The sequence below is a fragment of the Camellia sinensis genome, chromosome 4 (genome assembly GCF_055761805.1).
Source record: "Camellia sinensis isolate YWXY chromosome 4, ASM5576180v1, whole genome shotgun sequence".
Taxonomy (NCBI): domain Eukaryota; kingdom Viridiplantae; phylum Streptophyta; class Magnoliopsida; order Ericales; family Theaceae; genus Camellia; species Camellia sinensis.
The window spans coordinates 86,235,838-86,253,158 of NC_138964.1; the positions used below are offsets into that span (position 1 = coordinate 86,235,838).

General features: G+C 36.7%; 3 protein-coding genes across 3 annotated transcripts; 2 read left to right on the top strand and 1 right to left on the bottom strand.

Moving 5' to 3' along the window:
• The first annotated feature begins 3,685 nt into the window (after window positions 1–3,685).
• On the top strand, window positions 3,686–4,573 carry LOC145823868 (uncharacterized). The gene is made up of 2 exons (XM_082923410.1): window positions 3,686–3,898; window positions 4,130–4,573. The coding sequence occupies exons 1-2, from the start codon at window positions 3,686–3,688 to the stop codon at window positions 4,571–4,573; spliced, it is 657 nt and encodes a 218-aa protein (XP_082779536.1).
• A 569-nt stretch (window positions 4,574–5,142) lies between these two features.
• Window positions 5,143–5,826, top strand: LOC145823869 (uncharacterized). The gene has a single exon (XM_082923411.1). The coding sequence runs from the start codon at window positions 5,143–5,145 to the stop codon at window positions 5,824–5,826; it is 684 nt and encodes a 227-aa protein (XP_082779537.1).
• A 3,470-nt stretch (window positions 5,827–9,296) lies between these two features.
• On the bottom strand, window positions 9,297–15,502 carry LOC145823870 (uncharacterized). Its single transcript, XM_082923412.1, has 6 exons — window positions 14,019–15,502; window positions 10,247–13,913; window positions 10,110–10,169; window positions 9,957–10,007; window positions 9,700–9,830; window positions 9,297–9,462 (listed from the first exon to the last, which is right to left on the bottom strand). Exons 1-6 carry the CDS (start codon window positions 15,500–15,502, stop codon window positions 9,297–9,299), a joined length of 5,559 nt encoding a protein of 1,852 aa, XP_082779538.1.
• Window positions 15,503–17,321: the final 1,819 nt, after the last annotated feature.

Sequence of the window (17,321 nt, forward strand, 5' to 3'; positions counted from 1 at the left end):
TTTAGCTAAATCTCGAGAAGATATATGTAATTTGCCCAAAATAATATTATAACTAATTAACAACATAATAAGTCATAATCAAATACATATGATAATAAGAAATGCATAGGGTACACACCCATACAATTTCCCACCCTACAGAATTTGTTCTTGGACCCTAGTAACCCAATAGCAACTTTGAGAAGTATGCCTTTCGGGTGATGATGACCTTTCATCTTGCGGGTAATCGGATTAAGGGATCCAATGTGGGTGATCAAATAAATGGATTAAATGCCTTTGAAAATAATTAAAAGGCTAATTGATTATGGATCATTGGATCGATACGGGTTTTAGAAATTAATCAAACTCAAAATCTTACAAGCACAAGGCCACATGACCTAATGTTCTTAAAGAAAATTCTATAATACACATATACGCTAGTTATAATTTGAAATATTTAGTTCAGAGTGCTAGTTATAGCGTTAGTTATGATTTGATTATTATTTATTGTGATTGTAATACTAATTATGACTTATTTTAATTATTATTTTGATTACAATCTACAAAGTTTTTGGTTATACTTTATTTGATATTTGATTATGACTCATATTTTTTTGATTATGACTAAAAATAATTTAATTACAACATTTATGATAATTAATACCACAATATACTAGAATCACCCATTCTTGCAATGGACAATGATGGATCCATTTTTGAATTCTTTGTACCCTACTCACAAATTACAATGACTTGGTTTTTTCATATATATTTATATATTTTTCAATTGATCTTTTACTTATTATTGAAAAATAAATAAATACATAAATAAATAAATAAAACTTTGTAGCTAGCCAAACCATCTTTTATTTACGTAGGGATGTAAGTAGAATAAAACCGGTCATATTTGATCTATTTTTAACAAGAATCGGTCTAAACGGTTCTTTAGTTTGATTTTTTCGATTTTTGGTTTAGTACTAATTCAGTACGAGTTCAAGCACCTTGTGTATCGAACTAAACCAAAATCAATTATTTCAATATATATTGTATTTATATAATATATATTCTAATAATATAATGATATATAGTAAGTATAATAAATTATTAACCTCAATTAATTAATCTCATCAATACTATAATATATAATTTTAATTCTATCCCACTATTTTTGAAGTCTTAGTATTTATTAATACTTTTATATGTATTTTTGTTAATCTAAGAATTGAAAAACATTTACTAAATGAATAAATTGGATATGTTTAAAGTGATGAACAAATAGCCAATTCAATATCTTTACATAAATTAGTGATTATATTATAACTTTAAAAGTGGATCAAATTTTAAAGGTCATAAACTGATTAAACCGTTTAAAAATTTGTGCAATTTGGTACGATTTAATAGGAGAAGTAGCCTGTGTTGGAACTCAAAATAATAAAATCAATATTATCGATTTAGTAAATATTTTTTACTTGAACATTGGTCATACCAAACCGATTACATCCTGATATTTATGGGTTGAAACTATTATACAAAACTGATGAGTTTAGCTATCACCCTATTGTGGTAAAAAATCTACATCTAAATGTGCATAGATTCAACAACAAAAATGCCTCAGACCCCCAGTGGGGGTCACTGGGGGTTGTGTGTGTTGCCCTCCCATTGGCCAAAAAAAAAAACTGTTTTTTTTTTTTTTTTTTTTGATTTTCAGCGAATCATGGCCCGCCACCTCACTGGGGGTCGACCCCCAGTGGGGGTATTTAGCATGGTTGATTCAACAAAATTGATGAGCAACACCATAGTCGTAGTTTTCAACGAACCGATAACGTTACAATACAAACTCTTTAAAAATGGGTAATTTGTGAGTTATATATCACAAAGCATTATAATTAAGGCAAAACTTAACGAGTGCTTTTTTATGCATTGTTTAATATTAAAATTAGTATAAAAATTATTTTGAAAAATTTGAAAAAGTTTTAAAATTGTTTTAAAATGTGTAAAAAGTATATAGGATTTTACGTCTTCTTCTTCTTCTTCTTCTCCTTCTTCTTTTTTTTTTTTTTTGGTGTCTTTTTCTTTTGTCCTAAGACACTTGTTAACAACACCTATAATCAAATCATTATTTGTCATAATTAATAGGTTATAATTAATTATCTTTGTGACACAATCAAAACTCTTTTCAATCATTCAAAAGAGAAAAACTCACCCCTCAAAGGGTGTGTGCTATATGAACCTTATAATTAAAAAATAAAATAAAAAATGGCATAAGTCTATAGTTTCTATGTCATAATTATAAAAAAAAAAAAAAAAGAAGTCATAACTAAAAATCAGATGAGGCATAATGAAAGATCTAATGAGCTATAATTAAAATAATGTCATAATTAAAGAAGAAGATTGGTCACAACTAAAGAAGAAAATAATATAATTAGAGGTGCATATGATGTACATTTTTTAAGATGTGTGTATAGTAAAATTTCTCCATTTGAAAATGTAGATAAAGTGCTTGAAAAAGGAAGCTGGTTTTAATTTTCTGCATTTAATTTTTTAAACATTGAATTTTTCGTTATTCGTGTTTTTTTAATGAATATTTTTAATATTTTAAACGATATTTTTACTTTTTAGATACAACTAACCTAAATGTATTTAAACAGTAAAATACTTGTAAAAAAAATATGTAAAATATAATAAATACTCAAAAATATGAAAATGTATTGAATTTTCATGTTTTTTTTATTTTGATATTTAATGATTGTTTTAAAAAAAATTTTCTACAAATATTATACTTTTTCATTGTATTTATTTAAGTGTATCTAAAAAGCAATATATATATATATATATATTTAAAAGATTAAAAAAATTCATTATAAATAAAAATAATAATTTTAAAAAAATTAAATTCAAAAAATTAAAACCTACCCAAGTGTTGAAGACTGATTAAAACCAGGACAAACTAAAATATAAATTCAACGCCGAGCCTGTTTTCAAATTCTCATCGGTGTTAGATATTTAGCTGTTGTTTTTGTTTTGCTTTGTTAAATAATCCCTATTTGTTAGGGACGTAGTTAGCATTTGATCCATTCCTTTGGAGAATCCCATAAGTCTAGAGCTATTAGACGTGGGATATTATTTTTCTTGATTTTCTATTTAGTTTGTTTCTATAAGCCTATTTAAACCAAGTCTCTGATTTCATTCAATGACAAGTCAACTTTTCACAAGTATTTTGCACTACAATATTCAAAGCATTGATATTTAACATTTGGTATCATAGCGCCATCAAGGGGCCTGATTATCAAAGAAGCAACAGTCTTCCCACTTGCAGCAGCAAGATCACATGGCATCAGAAAATAGTAGTTTTGTGCAACCAGCAATCCCTCGCTTTGAGGGTCACTATGACCATTGGAGCACACTGATGGAAAACTTTTTGTGATCTAAAGAGTGCTGGGGTCTTATAGCGAATGGTATTGCTGAACTAGCAGACAATGTAGTTTTGAATGATGCACAAATGAAGGTTCTCGAAGAACAAAAGCTGAAGGATTTGAAGGCAAAGAAATACTTGTTCCAAGCAATAGATCATGCCATCTTGGAAACCATCCTCAAGAAGGACACTGCTAAAGAGATTTTGGACTCCCTGAAAAAGAAGTGTCAAAGCACAACAAGAGTCAAACGTGTACAACTTTAAGCTCCTCGCCAAGAGTTTGAGACTCTTCACATGAAGAGAAAGGAGTCAGTCAATGATTATTTTGCAAGAACACTAGCAATTGCAAACAAAATTAGTATTCATGGAAAGAAAATGGGAAATGTTGCAGTCATTGAGAAAATCCTTTGCTCAATGACTCCCAAATTTGATTATGTTGTATGTTCCGTTGAAGAATCTCATGACATTGACAATTTTTCAATTAATGAGTTGCAGAGCTCATTGCTGGTACATTAACAGAGGATAACTAGTCATGTTGTGGAGGAGCAAGCCTTGCAAGTTATAATTCAAGGAGAAACATCCTCTGGGAGAGGCATAGGACGTGGCAGATTTCAAGGAAGAGGAAGAGGTAGATGACGCCAGCTTTTCTACGATCAAGAAGCACCATTTGACAAGGCAAGTATGTAATGCTATCACTGTCATAAGCTTGGCCATTTCCAATATGAATGCCCTGACAAGGAGAAGGATACAAAGATGAATTTTGCTGAAACTGACGAAGGGCTACTTTTTATGGTGTACATCGACAAAAGGAAGACTAAATCAGATGATACATGGTACTTAAACTCTGACTGCAGCAATCACATGAGTGGTGACAAACACCTCTTCTGTGATTTAGATGAGACTTTTAGAGAGAACGTGAAACTTGGAAACAATACTAATATATGTGTCATGGGGAAGGGTAACATCAAAGTTCAGATGAATAACAATATGTACATTATTACTGGCGTGTTTTATGTTCCAGCACTCAAAAGTAATTTGATTAGTCTTGGTCAGTTACAAGAGAAAGGTTTTACCATCATCATTCAAAAAGGTTGCTGTCAGATTCATCATCCACAGAAGGGCATTATTGCAAAGGTTAAAAATGATAGGAAATCGGATGTTTCCTATGCAAACTCGGACTGAACATGCTGATCAAATATGTCACAAGTCAACAGTACAAGATCTTGCATAACTGTGGCACTATCGATATGGGCACTTGAACTTTAATGGGCTGAAAACCTTGCAACAAAAGAAAATGCTACATATTCAATCTCTTTCAAAGGTTTGTGAGGATTGCATCATTGGCAAGCAGCATCATGACCCATTTCCTAAAAAGAGTGCATGAAAGCCACCTAACCATTGCAGCTAGTCCATTCAGACATTTGCGGGTCAATTAATCCAACATCAAATGGCAACAAAGGGTACTTCATTACCTTTACTGATGACTATAGTCGAAAAACATGGGCTTAGTTTTTGATAGAAAAGTTTGAGGCTATTGTTGTATTTAAAGATTTGAAGCTCAAGTTGAAAAAGAAATTGGCAAGTCCATAAAGGTTTTCCGTAATTATCGTGGAGGTGAGTTTACCTCACATGAATTCACTAACTTGTGTGTGAGAAATGGCACTCGTGGACAGCTTGCTGTCAGATACACACCACAACAAGATGGTGTGTCAGAAAGAAAAAATCGCCCGATCCTAAATATGGTGTGAAACATGATTGCAAGGAAGAACATTCCTAAGAGTTTTTGGCCTAAAGCTATAAATTGGAGCATTCATGTGTTGAATAGAAGCCCTACACTTTCTATAAAGACCATGACACCAGAGGAAGCATGGATTGGGCACAAACCAGCAGTTGATCATTTCAAGATATTTGGATGCATAGCCTATGTACATGTACCTGACAAGAAGAGAAGCAAACTTGATGACAAAGGGGTGAAATGTGTGTTGCTAAGTGTCAGTGAAGAATCCAAAGCATATAGACTGTTTAATCCACTCACTCAAAAAATAATCATTAACCGTGACGTGGTGTTTGATGAAGACAGCAGCCGGGATTGGAGTATCACCAGAACTAAAACTGTTTCAGTTGATTTAGATACCAAAGATGAAAGTAACACTGAAGAAGAAGTGGAATCCTCTAGAGACAGTTTATCAGATGTTCCATTAAATCAGCTAGCTGAAATTGAACCTTCAAGTGAAGATGTTCAACGTCCAAGAAAAAGACCCAATTGGATGACCGACTATGTAAGTGGGAATGAATTATCTGATGATGAAACTTTTGCTCATCTTGCTCTATTTACAGATAGTGATCCTATAGTATTTAATGATGCTATCAAGAACTTAAAAAAGCGGAAAGCCATGGATGAAGAGATAGAAGCAATTGAAAAGAATGATACCTGAAAATTAACTGATCTTCCTGAAGGAAAGAAAACCATTGGTGTTAAATGGATCTACAAAACAAAGCTAAATGAGAAAGGAGAGGCTGACAAATTTAAGGCTTGGCTGGTGGCTAAGGGATATACACAAGAATATGGCGTTGATTATGTTGAAGTTTTTGCACCTGTTGCAAGGCATGACACCATTTGTTTTGGTGGTTTCATTGGCAACACAAAATTCTTGGTCCATTTATCAGCTTAATGTAAAATTTTCTTTTCTTAATGGTGAGTTGAATGAGCAAGTCTTCATTGGTCAACCTCCAGGTTATGTACAGAAAGGGAATAAGCAAAAAGTTTATAGACTGAAAAAGGCTCTATATGGACTGAAACAAGCACCCCAGGCTTGGTACAGTCATATAGATTCTTACTTCTTAAGTGTTGGCTTCCAAAAAGGTCCCTATGAGCATACTTTGTATGTCAAATCTGGAGAGTGAGGTAACCGTCTAATTGTTTGTCTATATGTAGATGACTTGATATTCACTGGAAATGATGAAACAATGTTTATTGAGTTTAAAAAGTCTATGATGGATGAGTTTGATATGACTGATGTTGGAAAGATGCGTTACTTTCTTGGTATTGAGGTGGTGCAATCACCAGCTGGAATTTTCATCGGCCAAATAAAGTATGCTTAAGAAGTTTTAGAAAGGTTTGGGATGACTGATTGCAATCCTGTTCAGAATCCAGTTGTTGCAGGTTGTAAGCTCACAAGAGATGCAAAAGGAGTAAGAGTTGACAGCACTCATTACAAACAAATTGTTGGTAGCTTGATGTATTTATCAGCCACTCCACCAGACATGATGTTTGTGGTTAGTCTCATCAGCAGATTCTAGGAAGCTCCAACTAAACTTCATCTTCAAGCTGCAAAAAGAGTGCTTCAATACTCGAAAGGTACTGTTGATTATGGAGTGTTTTACAAGAAGGGGGAAGGGAATAAATTAATTGGGTTTAGTGATAGTGATTATATTGGGGATTTGGAAGATAGAAAGAGTACATCTGGGCATGTTTTTATGCTGAGTTCAGGAGCTATTTCATGGTCCCCGAAGAAGCAGCATGTTGTCACCTTATCCACAACTGAAGTTGAATTCATAGTAGCTGCTTCTTGTGCTTGCCAAGTTGTTGGGTTAAGAAGAATTCTCGAAGAGTTATATTGCAATCGGGTTGGACCAACATTGATTTATTGTGATAATAGTTCAACTATTAAACTCTTGAAGAATCTAGTGCTACATGGAATAAGCAAACATATAGATGTTAGGTTTCATTTTCTTCATGACCTTACAAAAGAAGAAGTGGTTGAGTTGGTGTATTGTCAGAGTCAAGTCTAGATCGTTGATATATTAACCAAACCATTGAAGTTGGAAGCATTTATGAAACTGTAAGGTTTGCTTGGAGTCTATTCAATTTCCTTTGTAAAACTGATTGCTTAAGTAGCATTCAGTTTAGGGGAAAGTGTTAAATATTTAGCTGTTGTTTTTGTTTTCCTTTGTTAAATAAGCCCTATTTGTTAGGGACTTAATTAGCATTTGATCTATTCCTTTAGAGAATCCCATAAGTCTAGAGCTGTTAGTTGTGACGATCGGGTTTTTCTTTCCTTTCTTTTCCTCCATCTTCTTCTTTCTTCACCCCATCTTTCTTTCATTTTTCATCGGACTTGAAAAATTTGGAACTTGCTTTTAAAATAGAATCCTTGTTCTTGTGGTGTTCGGCGTTGAATCTCACTCGTTCCGGGAAGTGCGGGGTCTAGTCCGGAGTGCCCAGGGGCAGAGAGAAAATTTTATGGGCTATTGGGCTAGGGCTGCACGTGCGGGAGGCCAAGCCGCACGTGCGGGAAGAGGGAATTTTGGGTGGTTTGCATTCTGCCTAAAAGGCACATGCAGAAGGAGGTACGAGAGGAGCCCCGCAAGTGCAGGAATGAAGGCCGCATGTGCGGGAAGGGGTGCTCTGCACGTGTGGAGCTGGGTGTCGCACGTGCTGTAGTCTGGGCATCCGAAACTCTGTTTTTTTTTTAAAAGTCTTTTGGCCAAACCTATATGTCATTTTGAGCCTTTTTCTCTCACTCTAAACCTCATTTCTCCCCCCTTCTCTCTAGAAACATTCAACAAAGCCCTAAAACACTTTGATTCTTGAAAATCTTGAGTAGAGATCTTCATCATCTCTCTCTCTACTCTTGAAGATCAAACTAGAGCTTCTCTTGGTGTGGTGGAAGATTGAAGAGCCTTTTATCAAAGCTAGGGTTTCATCTCTCTTTCCTTCATCAATCCTTAAGGTAGGGTTTCCTTTGAGTCACATATATATATATATATATCTATGTGAGTTTGAGATGATATTTGTGAGCTCCTTTAGCTATTTCGAAAAAGGGTTTTGATGGCCAAAGAAATTGATGATTTTGTAAAATAAACCCTATCTTGTATTCATTTAATGATTTTTCTTGAAGTTTTGGGTAAAATGGGTTGAGATTGAGGTGTATGAAGGGATTTTATAAAAGAAATGAACATTGTTTGAGTTTTGTGAAAAACCCTAGAAATTTGGGAAATTTTTAGAATGAATGGGAATGTCTAGAGTGAATCTTATTCTCTTGTGATATAAGAATGACTATGTGTAGATTTCATGATATTGTTTTTACAAAATGATCACTAAAATGATTTATATTAGAAATGAGTAATATGTGTTGGAACTATTGTAAATAATATGAGAACATATAATTGTGAAATGGTAATTTTTACGTAATATGGACTTTGAAAATTTTAACATTGAAGGTTAATGTTTGAAAACACCATATGTGGTCTTGGAGAGAGACTGGATTGTGAGACTTGTGAAAGGTGACATTGTAGCCATGTGTTTGATGACACATGATTATCTTGTGAAGGAGCTTTTAAGAGAAGAAATGGAAAATGTGAATGTTGACATTTTTGTAGAGATGTTTAAAATGTTATGAGATATTAATTATTGCACCACATTCTCATTTAGTTTATTATCATTATTGCACATTTTCATCATGTTCATCTTGAGAACATTTATGTTGTAATGAGAACTAATGGAAATGCTTAAGGGGTAAATACGTGGTAAGTCCAATTAGGTGGTGTAGAGGAAATTTGATAAGTTGGCCTGAGTGTCCTTGGTGAAAGACCAGAAAACCGCGCGGATAGGTGTCGAGCCTTTCGGTTAATATCGGTAAAAATGATAGTTTGGTAGTACTCGTAGAGTCTACTTGCAGACACCAGCCTAGGGATTACCAGTGTCGTATTTTTTTTTTTTTTTTTTTTTTTTTTTTTTTTTTTGGGTGAATAAGAGATAAAATAAAACAAGAAAATTTACACAGCTACAAGGGGCATACCCCAGGACCTAACACAGCTATACAGAGGACAGAACAAAAGCCAACAACCTGTTCACCATTCCTATAATCTAGCAATAGGAAGAGTGAACAAGAAATATAAATAATTATAACAACCTAGACGAAGAGAGCAAACTGAAGCATGGATCCAGGAGGCTATGATCTTGAAGAGAACCTCCTGCTACTGTAGCACCAAGCAAAAGAATCTGGACACTGTATCCACAAAAGGCACGAGCCAAGACAAAAACAACATTCCCTACACATCCCGTAGGGCTAGGAATGAGAAACAAAAACAAAACTAAACTGTTAAAATGTGTGCAAGCCGAAACATTGTTACTAGGACAGCTATTAGGAATACAAAGAAGTACAAAAATACTCCTACACAGCCCGTAGGAATAAGCTAAACACACTACTAAATTATGCAAAAAAAGCAATGAAGAACAACTGATTTTCTCCCTCCTGTAGCACAGCAAGGCGCTAGCAGCAGCCATCACCATGGTACAGACACACCCTTCATACTGCCACCCGAATCTGTGTAGCATGTATCCAGCACCCTTCCACGCCAAAAATCCAGGATGCCAGCAGCACTTCCCTGCAACTGCACTGTACGCAGCATCACACCTCCTCACCAACAAGTGAACCTGTCGTAAATCATAAAGGAGAAGAAATAACAGACACACAATATAGGAGCTCTCCTCACTCGACCCACAACACAGTATGTCTCTCCACTCCATATATGATCTCACAACACTAGGCCCACAACTCACATGATACCTCGAAAGGATCAGAAGGGCATTATACTTGAAAGCTCCAAGAACCTGCACAAACCATATATAAGATATAATAAAAGTTAGCATAAAGTATGTGTATTGTCTCTCATCACTCAACCCACAATGTCTGGAAATATATAGGTAGCTCACAGCACTCAACCCTCCATACGGACCCATCAATGTAGGAGAAGATTTAGGATTCATGATAACCTGCAAAGGAGCACCCAGTTAGTAAACCCCACAGTAGTTGCTCACCATCACTCAACCCTCAATGTATGTAACCTCACATCACTCATTCTCCGGCCAGCTGCAATAGTATGGTGCTGCTGCAAGAGTTTGAGAGGAAGACTCCATTCCTCCAAAAGCCAATTATCACCTGCAGAAATTTTAACATTTTCCAAAGAAAGAAGCCTACCCCTAACCATTTGGATAATAGAGTTAGTAACAACCTCTTCAGGCTTTTGGGCCTTATTGAAGATCCTACTATTCCTCTCTATCCAGATGTGGTAGACAGTGCACAGAAATGATAGCTTAAGAATCACCATTTTCAAGGAGGTGCCACTGATAGATCTAACAGCAAAATCAACAGTTTCCAACCAAGGCAAAGAAGGCCAGTTAGATTTACTCTTGGCAAGGATACCACCCCAAATCCTAGAAGAAAATATGCATCTAAAGAAAAGATGAGAATGTGTCTCCTCAGGATCTTGACAGAAAGGGCAGCAAGGATTAGTAACAAGACCACAGGTTTTGAGTCTATCACCAGTATTAAGTCTCTCATTGATGGCTAACCAAACAATAAAACTAACCCTAGGGATTGAAGGGGGGCCCCAGATAAGTTTGGACCAAGTGACTTTGGGGCCCTTATCCCTCCAACAATCCCAAGCTGACTGGATAGAGAAGTCACCATCAGCAGCCAAATTCCAAAACGGAGTATCAGAAGAGCCAAGGGAAGGAAGGAAGGATAAAGGGGTAGAAGAGATCCACTCCTTTATCTCCCAAGAGTTAGAGATAGGCCACTTCCAAGAACCATTAGAGACTATAGAGCTAACCTTGGTGCTGTCAGGAAGATTAGTGTCATAAAGAATTCTAGGACCAAACCTATGCCACAACGAACCAAGCGGGTGCCAATTGTCATACCACAGGAACACATTTTCCCCATTACCAATTTTAAACTTGATGTGAGGATAGATTAAATGCCTAAGAGACAGGATTTTCCTCCAAACCCATGAGGGATCACTAGGAGTTCTAACAGCCCAAAAGCTCCTCCCTTTAAGCAAGTAAGCCTTGACCCATTGGCACCACATGGAACAATCACCCCCAGAAAACAAGTACCAAACATGTTTGGCTATAGCAGCCTTGTTCCAGGTAGCTAAGTCTTTGAAACCAAGGCCACCCTCATTTTTTTCCCTGCAGATATATCTCCAAGCAATCTTAGCACTATGTTTCTTCAACTCAACCCCAGACCAAAGAAAAGATCTAAGGAGGCTCTCAATGTCACCAATGATTTTCTTAGGGAGGATAAAAAGAGAGGACCAGTACACTTGCATAGAAAATAGAATAGACTGGATGAGTTGGGCTCTACCAGCATAAGAAAGCAGTTTATTGGTCCAACTTTTAATCCTCTTAGTAATTCTCTCAACCAGAGTATGACAATCAGATGCTTTAAGCTTGGTAGTGATAAGAGGCACACCAAGGTATTTCACTGGGAGGGAGCCCTCAGTAAAATTGGCTATCCGAAGAATATTCTCTTTAAGCTCACTACTACACCCCGAGAAAAAAATGTTACTCTTACTAGAATTAGGGGTAAGACCAGACAGATTCCTAAATTCATCCAATCCCTGCATGATAAGAGAAACAGTACCAGGGTCCCCTTTACTGAAAATCATCAAATCATCAGCAAAGCAAAGGTTGACAATTTTAGTTTTCTCACACCTCCAGTGGAATTTGAACAAAGGGCTCCTAGATTTCTCAGCAAGAATTCTGGCAAGAATTTCCATGGCCAACACAAAGAGATACGGGGACATAGGATCCCCTTGTCTTAAACCCCTCGCCCCTTTAAAATACCCCTGAAGGCTCCCATTAATACAAATCGAGAAAGAAGGACTCGTAATGCAAGCCTTTATCCAGGTAATCATACAAGGAGGGAAAGCCATAGCTTTAAGGATATCAATGATAAAGTCCCATCTCACAGTATCATAAGCTTTCATGATATCAACTTTCATGGCACACTTAGGGGAGTGGGAACTCCTATGGTAACCTCTCATAATCTCTTGGGACAAGAAAATGTTGTCCGAGATCCTTCTACCTTGAACAAACGCAGACTGCACAGGATCAATCAAATCAGGGAGGGCCAATTTAATTCTATTAGCTATGATCTTGGCAATGCACTTGTAGATGGTATTACAACAAGAGATGGGTCTATAGTCACCAACATGAGTAGGATTAGGAACCTTAGGAATAAGAGCTATAATGGTACTGTTAACCTCAGAAAGAAGTTTACCAGAGTCAAAGAAAGACTTAATAGCTAGAATGACATCCTTACCAACTATATCCCAAGAGCTCTTAAAAAAACCAGCGGAATACCCATCCGGGCCAGGGGCTTTATTGGACTTTAAAGACCAAAAAACCTCTTTGATTTCATTTTCAGACACAGGCTTGGACATTAAAACAGATTGAGAGAGAGAGACTTTCTTATCCACCAAAGATTGAATCCTCTCAAGGCCCTGGTACTGATCCACAGAAGGGGTACCAAACAAGTTGGTATAAAAATTAATAAAGGAGGTGTGAACATCAGTACTATGAGTAGACCTAGAACCATCACTCATGACAACACTCAAAATCTTCCCTCTATTGATATTACTTTTCACAGACCTAAAGAAGAATTTGCTATTTCTATCCCCAAGACCAAGCCACTGCACTCTGGATTTTTGAAGAGCAAGGCTCTCTTCAACTTTGCTAAGCTCAATATACTTATTCAGATCCTCTCTCTCTTGGGCTTGCAAAACACTATTCAAAGGGTCTTTGTCAAGTTTATATTGAATAAGATCCAGATTAGTTTTTGCAATTTGGACACGAGTAGAAATGTCACTAAAGTCTTTCTTATTCAGAAGCTTGAGACTAGCTTTAAGCTTTCTGAGTTTTTGACAGACCCTGAACATAGGAACCCCTTGAATGTACTGCCCCCAGGTGTTAGAAACAGTACCCAGAAAATCTGGATGTTGAGACCAGAAATCAAAGTATTTGAAAGGTTTTTTGAAAGAGCACTTGGTGGCACTGATATTGACCACTGCAGGGGAGTGGTCAGAAATACCAGAGGGGAGAAACTGGGCAGTAGCCTCAGGAAATTTGTCCAACCAAGCCTCATTAACCAGAACTCTATCAATTTTGGTAGCTATATAGGTCCCCTCCCTCCTATTGTTAGCCCAGGTAAATTGGCAACCACCGTAAGACAAATCAGCCAGCTCAGAAGCATTAATATAAGAATTAAATTCCTCATTATCATTAGTCCAATTTGAACTCCCCCCAATTTTTTCCTGCTGGTATCTAATAGCATTAAAATCACCCAGAAAAACACAAGGAACTTTGGATTTAACACGGGAGATATCAAGCATAGATTCAAAAAAAACCTTTCTCAATGTGTGCTTATTTTCAGCATAAACAAAAGTTGCATAAAAGATTTCATTGGAAGCCAATTCAATAATTTTACACAAAATATGCTGATTAGACATAGAAACCATTTGAACATCACAAAAAACATTGTTCCAGCACACCCAGACTCTACCAGTTTCAGTTGGTTGTGAGTTAGAGAGCATAGACCATTGATCAAAACATTTAACGCAGATACTACTCTCTTTAGACTGTTTTATTTTGGTTTCCAAAACCCCCATGACATGAATATTCTCTTTAAGCACAAACTTTTTAACTTCTTTATGTTTAGAGGGATCATTCAAACCTCTAACATTCCATGAAGCAATTTTTACATTCATAGGGACACAAAAAGGAGGTAAAGACAAAACCCACAAAAAAGACAAACCCACAACCAACTGAAACTTTGATTACCTCTTTTTCTTCCTCTGGCTGCTGCTGCCTTTGCCAGAGGGTCTGTTCTTCACCTGCTGGGATGGGGTAGCAGAACTATGGATCGCCTTTTCAGCCTTAACTTCTTTAATCGCAGTGTCCAACATTTCAGCAGCATTGGGGACCACCAGCTTTGCAATCTCGAACACCTTCTTTTGGAACCTATCCACATCACTGCTTTCAGAGCTTTGCTCCTCCCCGGATAAGCTCTTGGTCACAGAAGTCTCCTGAGTGTCAAAGGATTGATCAGATGAGTCCACCTCAGTGGAAGCAGTTTCAGGAGCTGGAGCTGAAACTGGATCTGCTGTAGAAGCTGGAGCTGGGAGTTCCACCACTTCTGGGATAGTTTCCAGCACAGGATCACCCACCTTCCTCTTCCCCTTAGCTGCGACAGTGGTCCAACCCTCGTCTAGAGCACTTACATTTTCCTCAGATGTCTTCTGCATAGAAATCAACTTAGCCACCTGTTGAGACACACACTTTTGAGTACTATGTCCAAATATTTGGCAATGTTGACACCTTGACGGCAGCCCCTGATATTCAACTCGGATTAGAACAGCTTCATCATCATGTCTAATTTGAAAATAAGTGGGCAGTTTTGAGGTAGCCTCAATTTCCACACAGATTCTAGCAAAAGCCACCCTACTACCCCGAGCCGTAAGCTGGTCCATAAAGAGGGGATGTCCAATTGCACTTGCAACCCTACTTAATCCATCAGGATCCCAATATTCCAAGGGGATGTTAAAGAACTTCACCCATACTGGAATTTTTGTGGATTTATCTTTAGATAGCTTCATCATCCTTTTCCATTGTTTTAGAATAAGAAGATAACCTCCTATGTACCATGGACCTCCTTCAAGAACTTCTCTGCAACTATCAGGGGTGTCAAATATAAAGAACATAAACCCATCCCCATTAGTAAGAACCTCCTTGAGCCCCTGAGTTTTCCACATCCCAAAAGCACTGTTACGCAAATAATTGTAACCCACTCCCTTATCCACAAAATAGCCCACTAGGCAGGAGTCCCATTTCTCTAACGGATCAGTCCTTGGGGGCATATTAACCACAACACTATCCTCAAAAGAAGAAGGAGGGATATACCTGAGTTTGATGTTTGACCGGGTTGATGCAGCAGTGATGTTTGCCCACGAGCGATGTTCTTGGCCCTCAGACTCGTTAGATCTCCTACCACCTGCATCCCCTCGACCTCCTCTTCCCCCTCGATAACTTCCACCCCCCCTGACGCCTCCTCGTTGGAAGGATGGAGCATCCCTAATCGGAATCTGTATATCAGAATCAGAAGCCCTAACTGGAACTGAGGCTTCAACGATATTCTTGTGTTCCCCTCTATTACGCGCTAAAACTACACTATCTGGTAGATTTAGGAAGCTATTGTACTCTTCCTCCACCATATCAGACCAACTCGTACTGATAGCATTCTCAGTTGGTGTCGATGGCTCGTCCATCGTAGCTGGAAACATCGGACCTTTGAGTTTCTCCGATGTTGACTCAGATCTCTTGCCCAGTGTCGTATTTACTGCCCCTTGTGATTAAATCGGACATTTGGAAAAGAAATTGATGAGATTTTAATTGAGCTAATGAGTCATGATGAGTTTCAAGTAAAGCTTGGTGTGTGAGAAATTTTTAAATGGCATTGCATGGCGTAGAATTTGCATTAATGTTTGATATCTCACATAAATATATGTACTTTGTTAAGGATTTACTCTACTGGGCTTATGCTCACCCCTATGGGATTTGGTGCTGGTAAAGATGTGGTGATCCCGCCAAACTAGGGGCGTGGATATTATTTTGTGAAGAGTAAATAGCTCTCTCTTTTGTTGTAATTTTGTAAAGCCAAGGGCTAACTTGTATGGGTCCGAGAGACCATTTTGTGTAACCGAGCTGTTGCCTTGGAAGATGTAAGCCCTTAAGGGCATTTTATTGTTTTATGATTAGATGCTTCACATGCTATAGATTCATATATTCTTTTGTGTTGTGAATGTATATCGCATGTGGAACTTTCTGTATTAAACCCACTTGTTGTATATGAAAATGGAAGAGTTATTGTCTTTACATAGTGAATGTTTGTTCAACTGGGGAGTTCATGTTGATTATTTTCGGGGCGTTGCATGTTAGACGTGGGATATTATTTTCCTAGATTTTCCTTTCAGTTTGTTTCTGTAAGCCCATTTAAACTAGGTCTCTGATTTCATTCAATGACAAGCCAACTTTTCACAAGTATTTTGCACTACAATATTCAAAGCTTTGATATTTAACAATCTGGGTCTGTCCAAACTTCCACTTATTAAACAATGGGAATTTGCAAAAACAGAGTAAAATTTAACGTTGTTTGGAAAAATCTTGGAAACCACAATCACCACCCTCTCCAACGCCAACCATAATTCATTCTTCACAGCAATGCTTGACAATAATTGGAACCTTCGAACCCATAATTCTGCTAGTGATGTTGGAATTATGTCATCAATTAGAAAAGATATGAAGGGATGAAATTTATGGACTTATTTGTGGCCAAGGACAGACTCAGGATTTTCATATGAGGCCAAACATCTATATTATTATATATTTAAATAATTCATTTTAGTCTCTTGAAATCTACTATCTTCTTTTGTTAAGTGAATTTTCTTATATCAAGAAAGGGGAAAAAAATTATAAAGTAAAGCGCACAAGATTTGAACAACTCATTTTAGTCTCTTGAAGCTTACTCTCTCTCTTTTTGTCAAGTGAATTTTCGTATATCAAGAAAGGGGAAAAAAAATTATAAAGTAAAGTACACAAGATTTGAACCTAATATATATATATATATATATTGGGTTTGGAAAACAATGCCCTTACCACTTGATTAACAGATAGTACATATGTTTTTACTTCAAAATGAAAATTTATATTTTACAAAATTAATAGCACACTCATTGGGTGGGCTTACACCCATAGTATATATGTAACGACCCCAAAATCCATATCCGAAATTACTGTTATACCCTTGTGGGTTAATGCATTTTAATTTAATGATATCTGTTTGAATTGAAGCATTATCTGTTGAGTTGCAACTTTAAAGTTGAATTGCCGACCTTTATGGGTTCAAAAATCGGAATTGAGTGCATTGATATGTTAATGAGAATTTTTAGAGCTATTTGGGAATATTAATTGGAAATTTAATTCGTCTGATTCGTTAAAGCATGTTTGGGTGGTTAACTTTGTACTGCAAATTGAAGGCCTTAGAGACTTCAGAAACCAGAACAGAGGACATATTTATGATCAGCGTAA

Coding starts and splice junctions, on each gene's coding strand:
- LOC145823868 (XM_082923410.1), top strand. CDS start 3,686: ATGAAGAGAAAGGAGTCAGTCAATGATTATTTTGCAAGAACACTAGCA. Junction 3,899..4,129: donor AGTTGCAGAGCTCATTGCTG/GTACATTAACAG, acceptor TGCCCTGACAAG/GAGAAGGATACAAAGATGAA.
- LOC145823869 (XM_082923411.1), top strand. CDS start 5,143: ATGATTGCAAGGAAGAACATTCCTAAGAGTTTTTGGCCTAAAGCTATA.
- LOC145823870 (XM_082923412.1), bottom strand. CDS start 15,502: ATGGACGAGCCATCGACACCAACTGAGAATGCTATCAGTACGAGTTGG. Junction 10,170..10,246: donor CTGGCCGGAGAATGAGTGAT/GTGAGGTTACAT, acceptor GCTCCTTTGCAG/GTTATCATGAATCCTAAATC. Junction 10,008..10,109: donor CGTATGGAGGGTTGAGTGCT/GTGAGCTACCTA, acceptor TGGTTTGTGCAG/GTTCTTGGAGCTTTCAAGTA.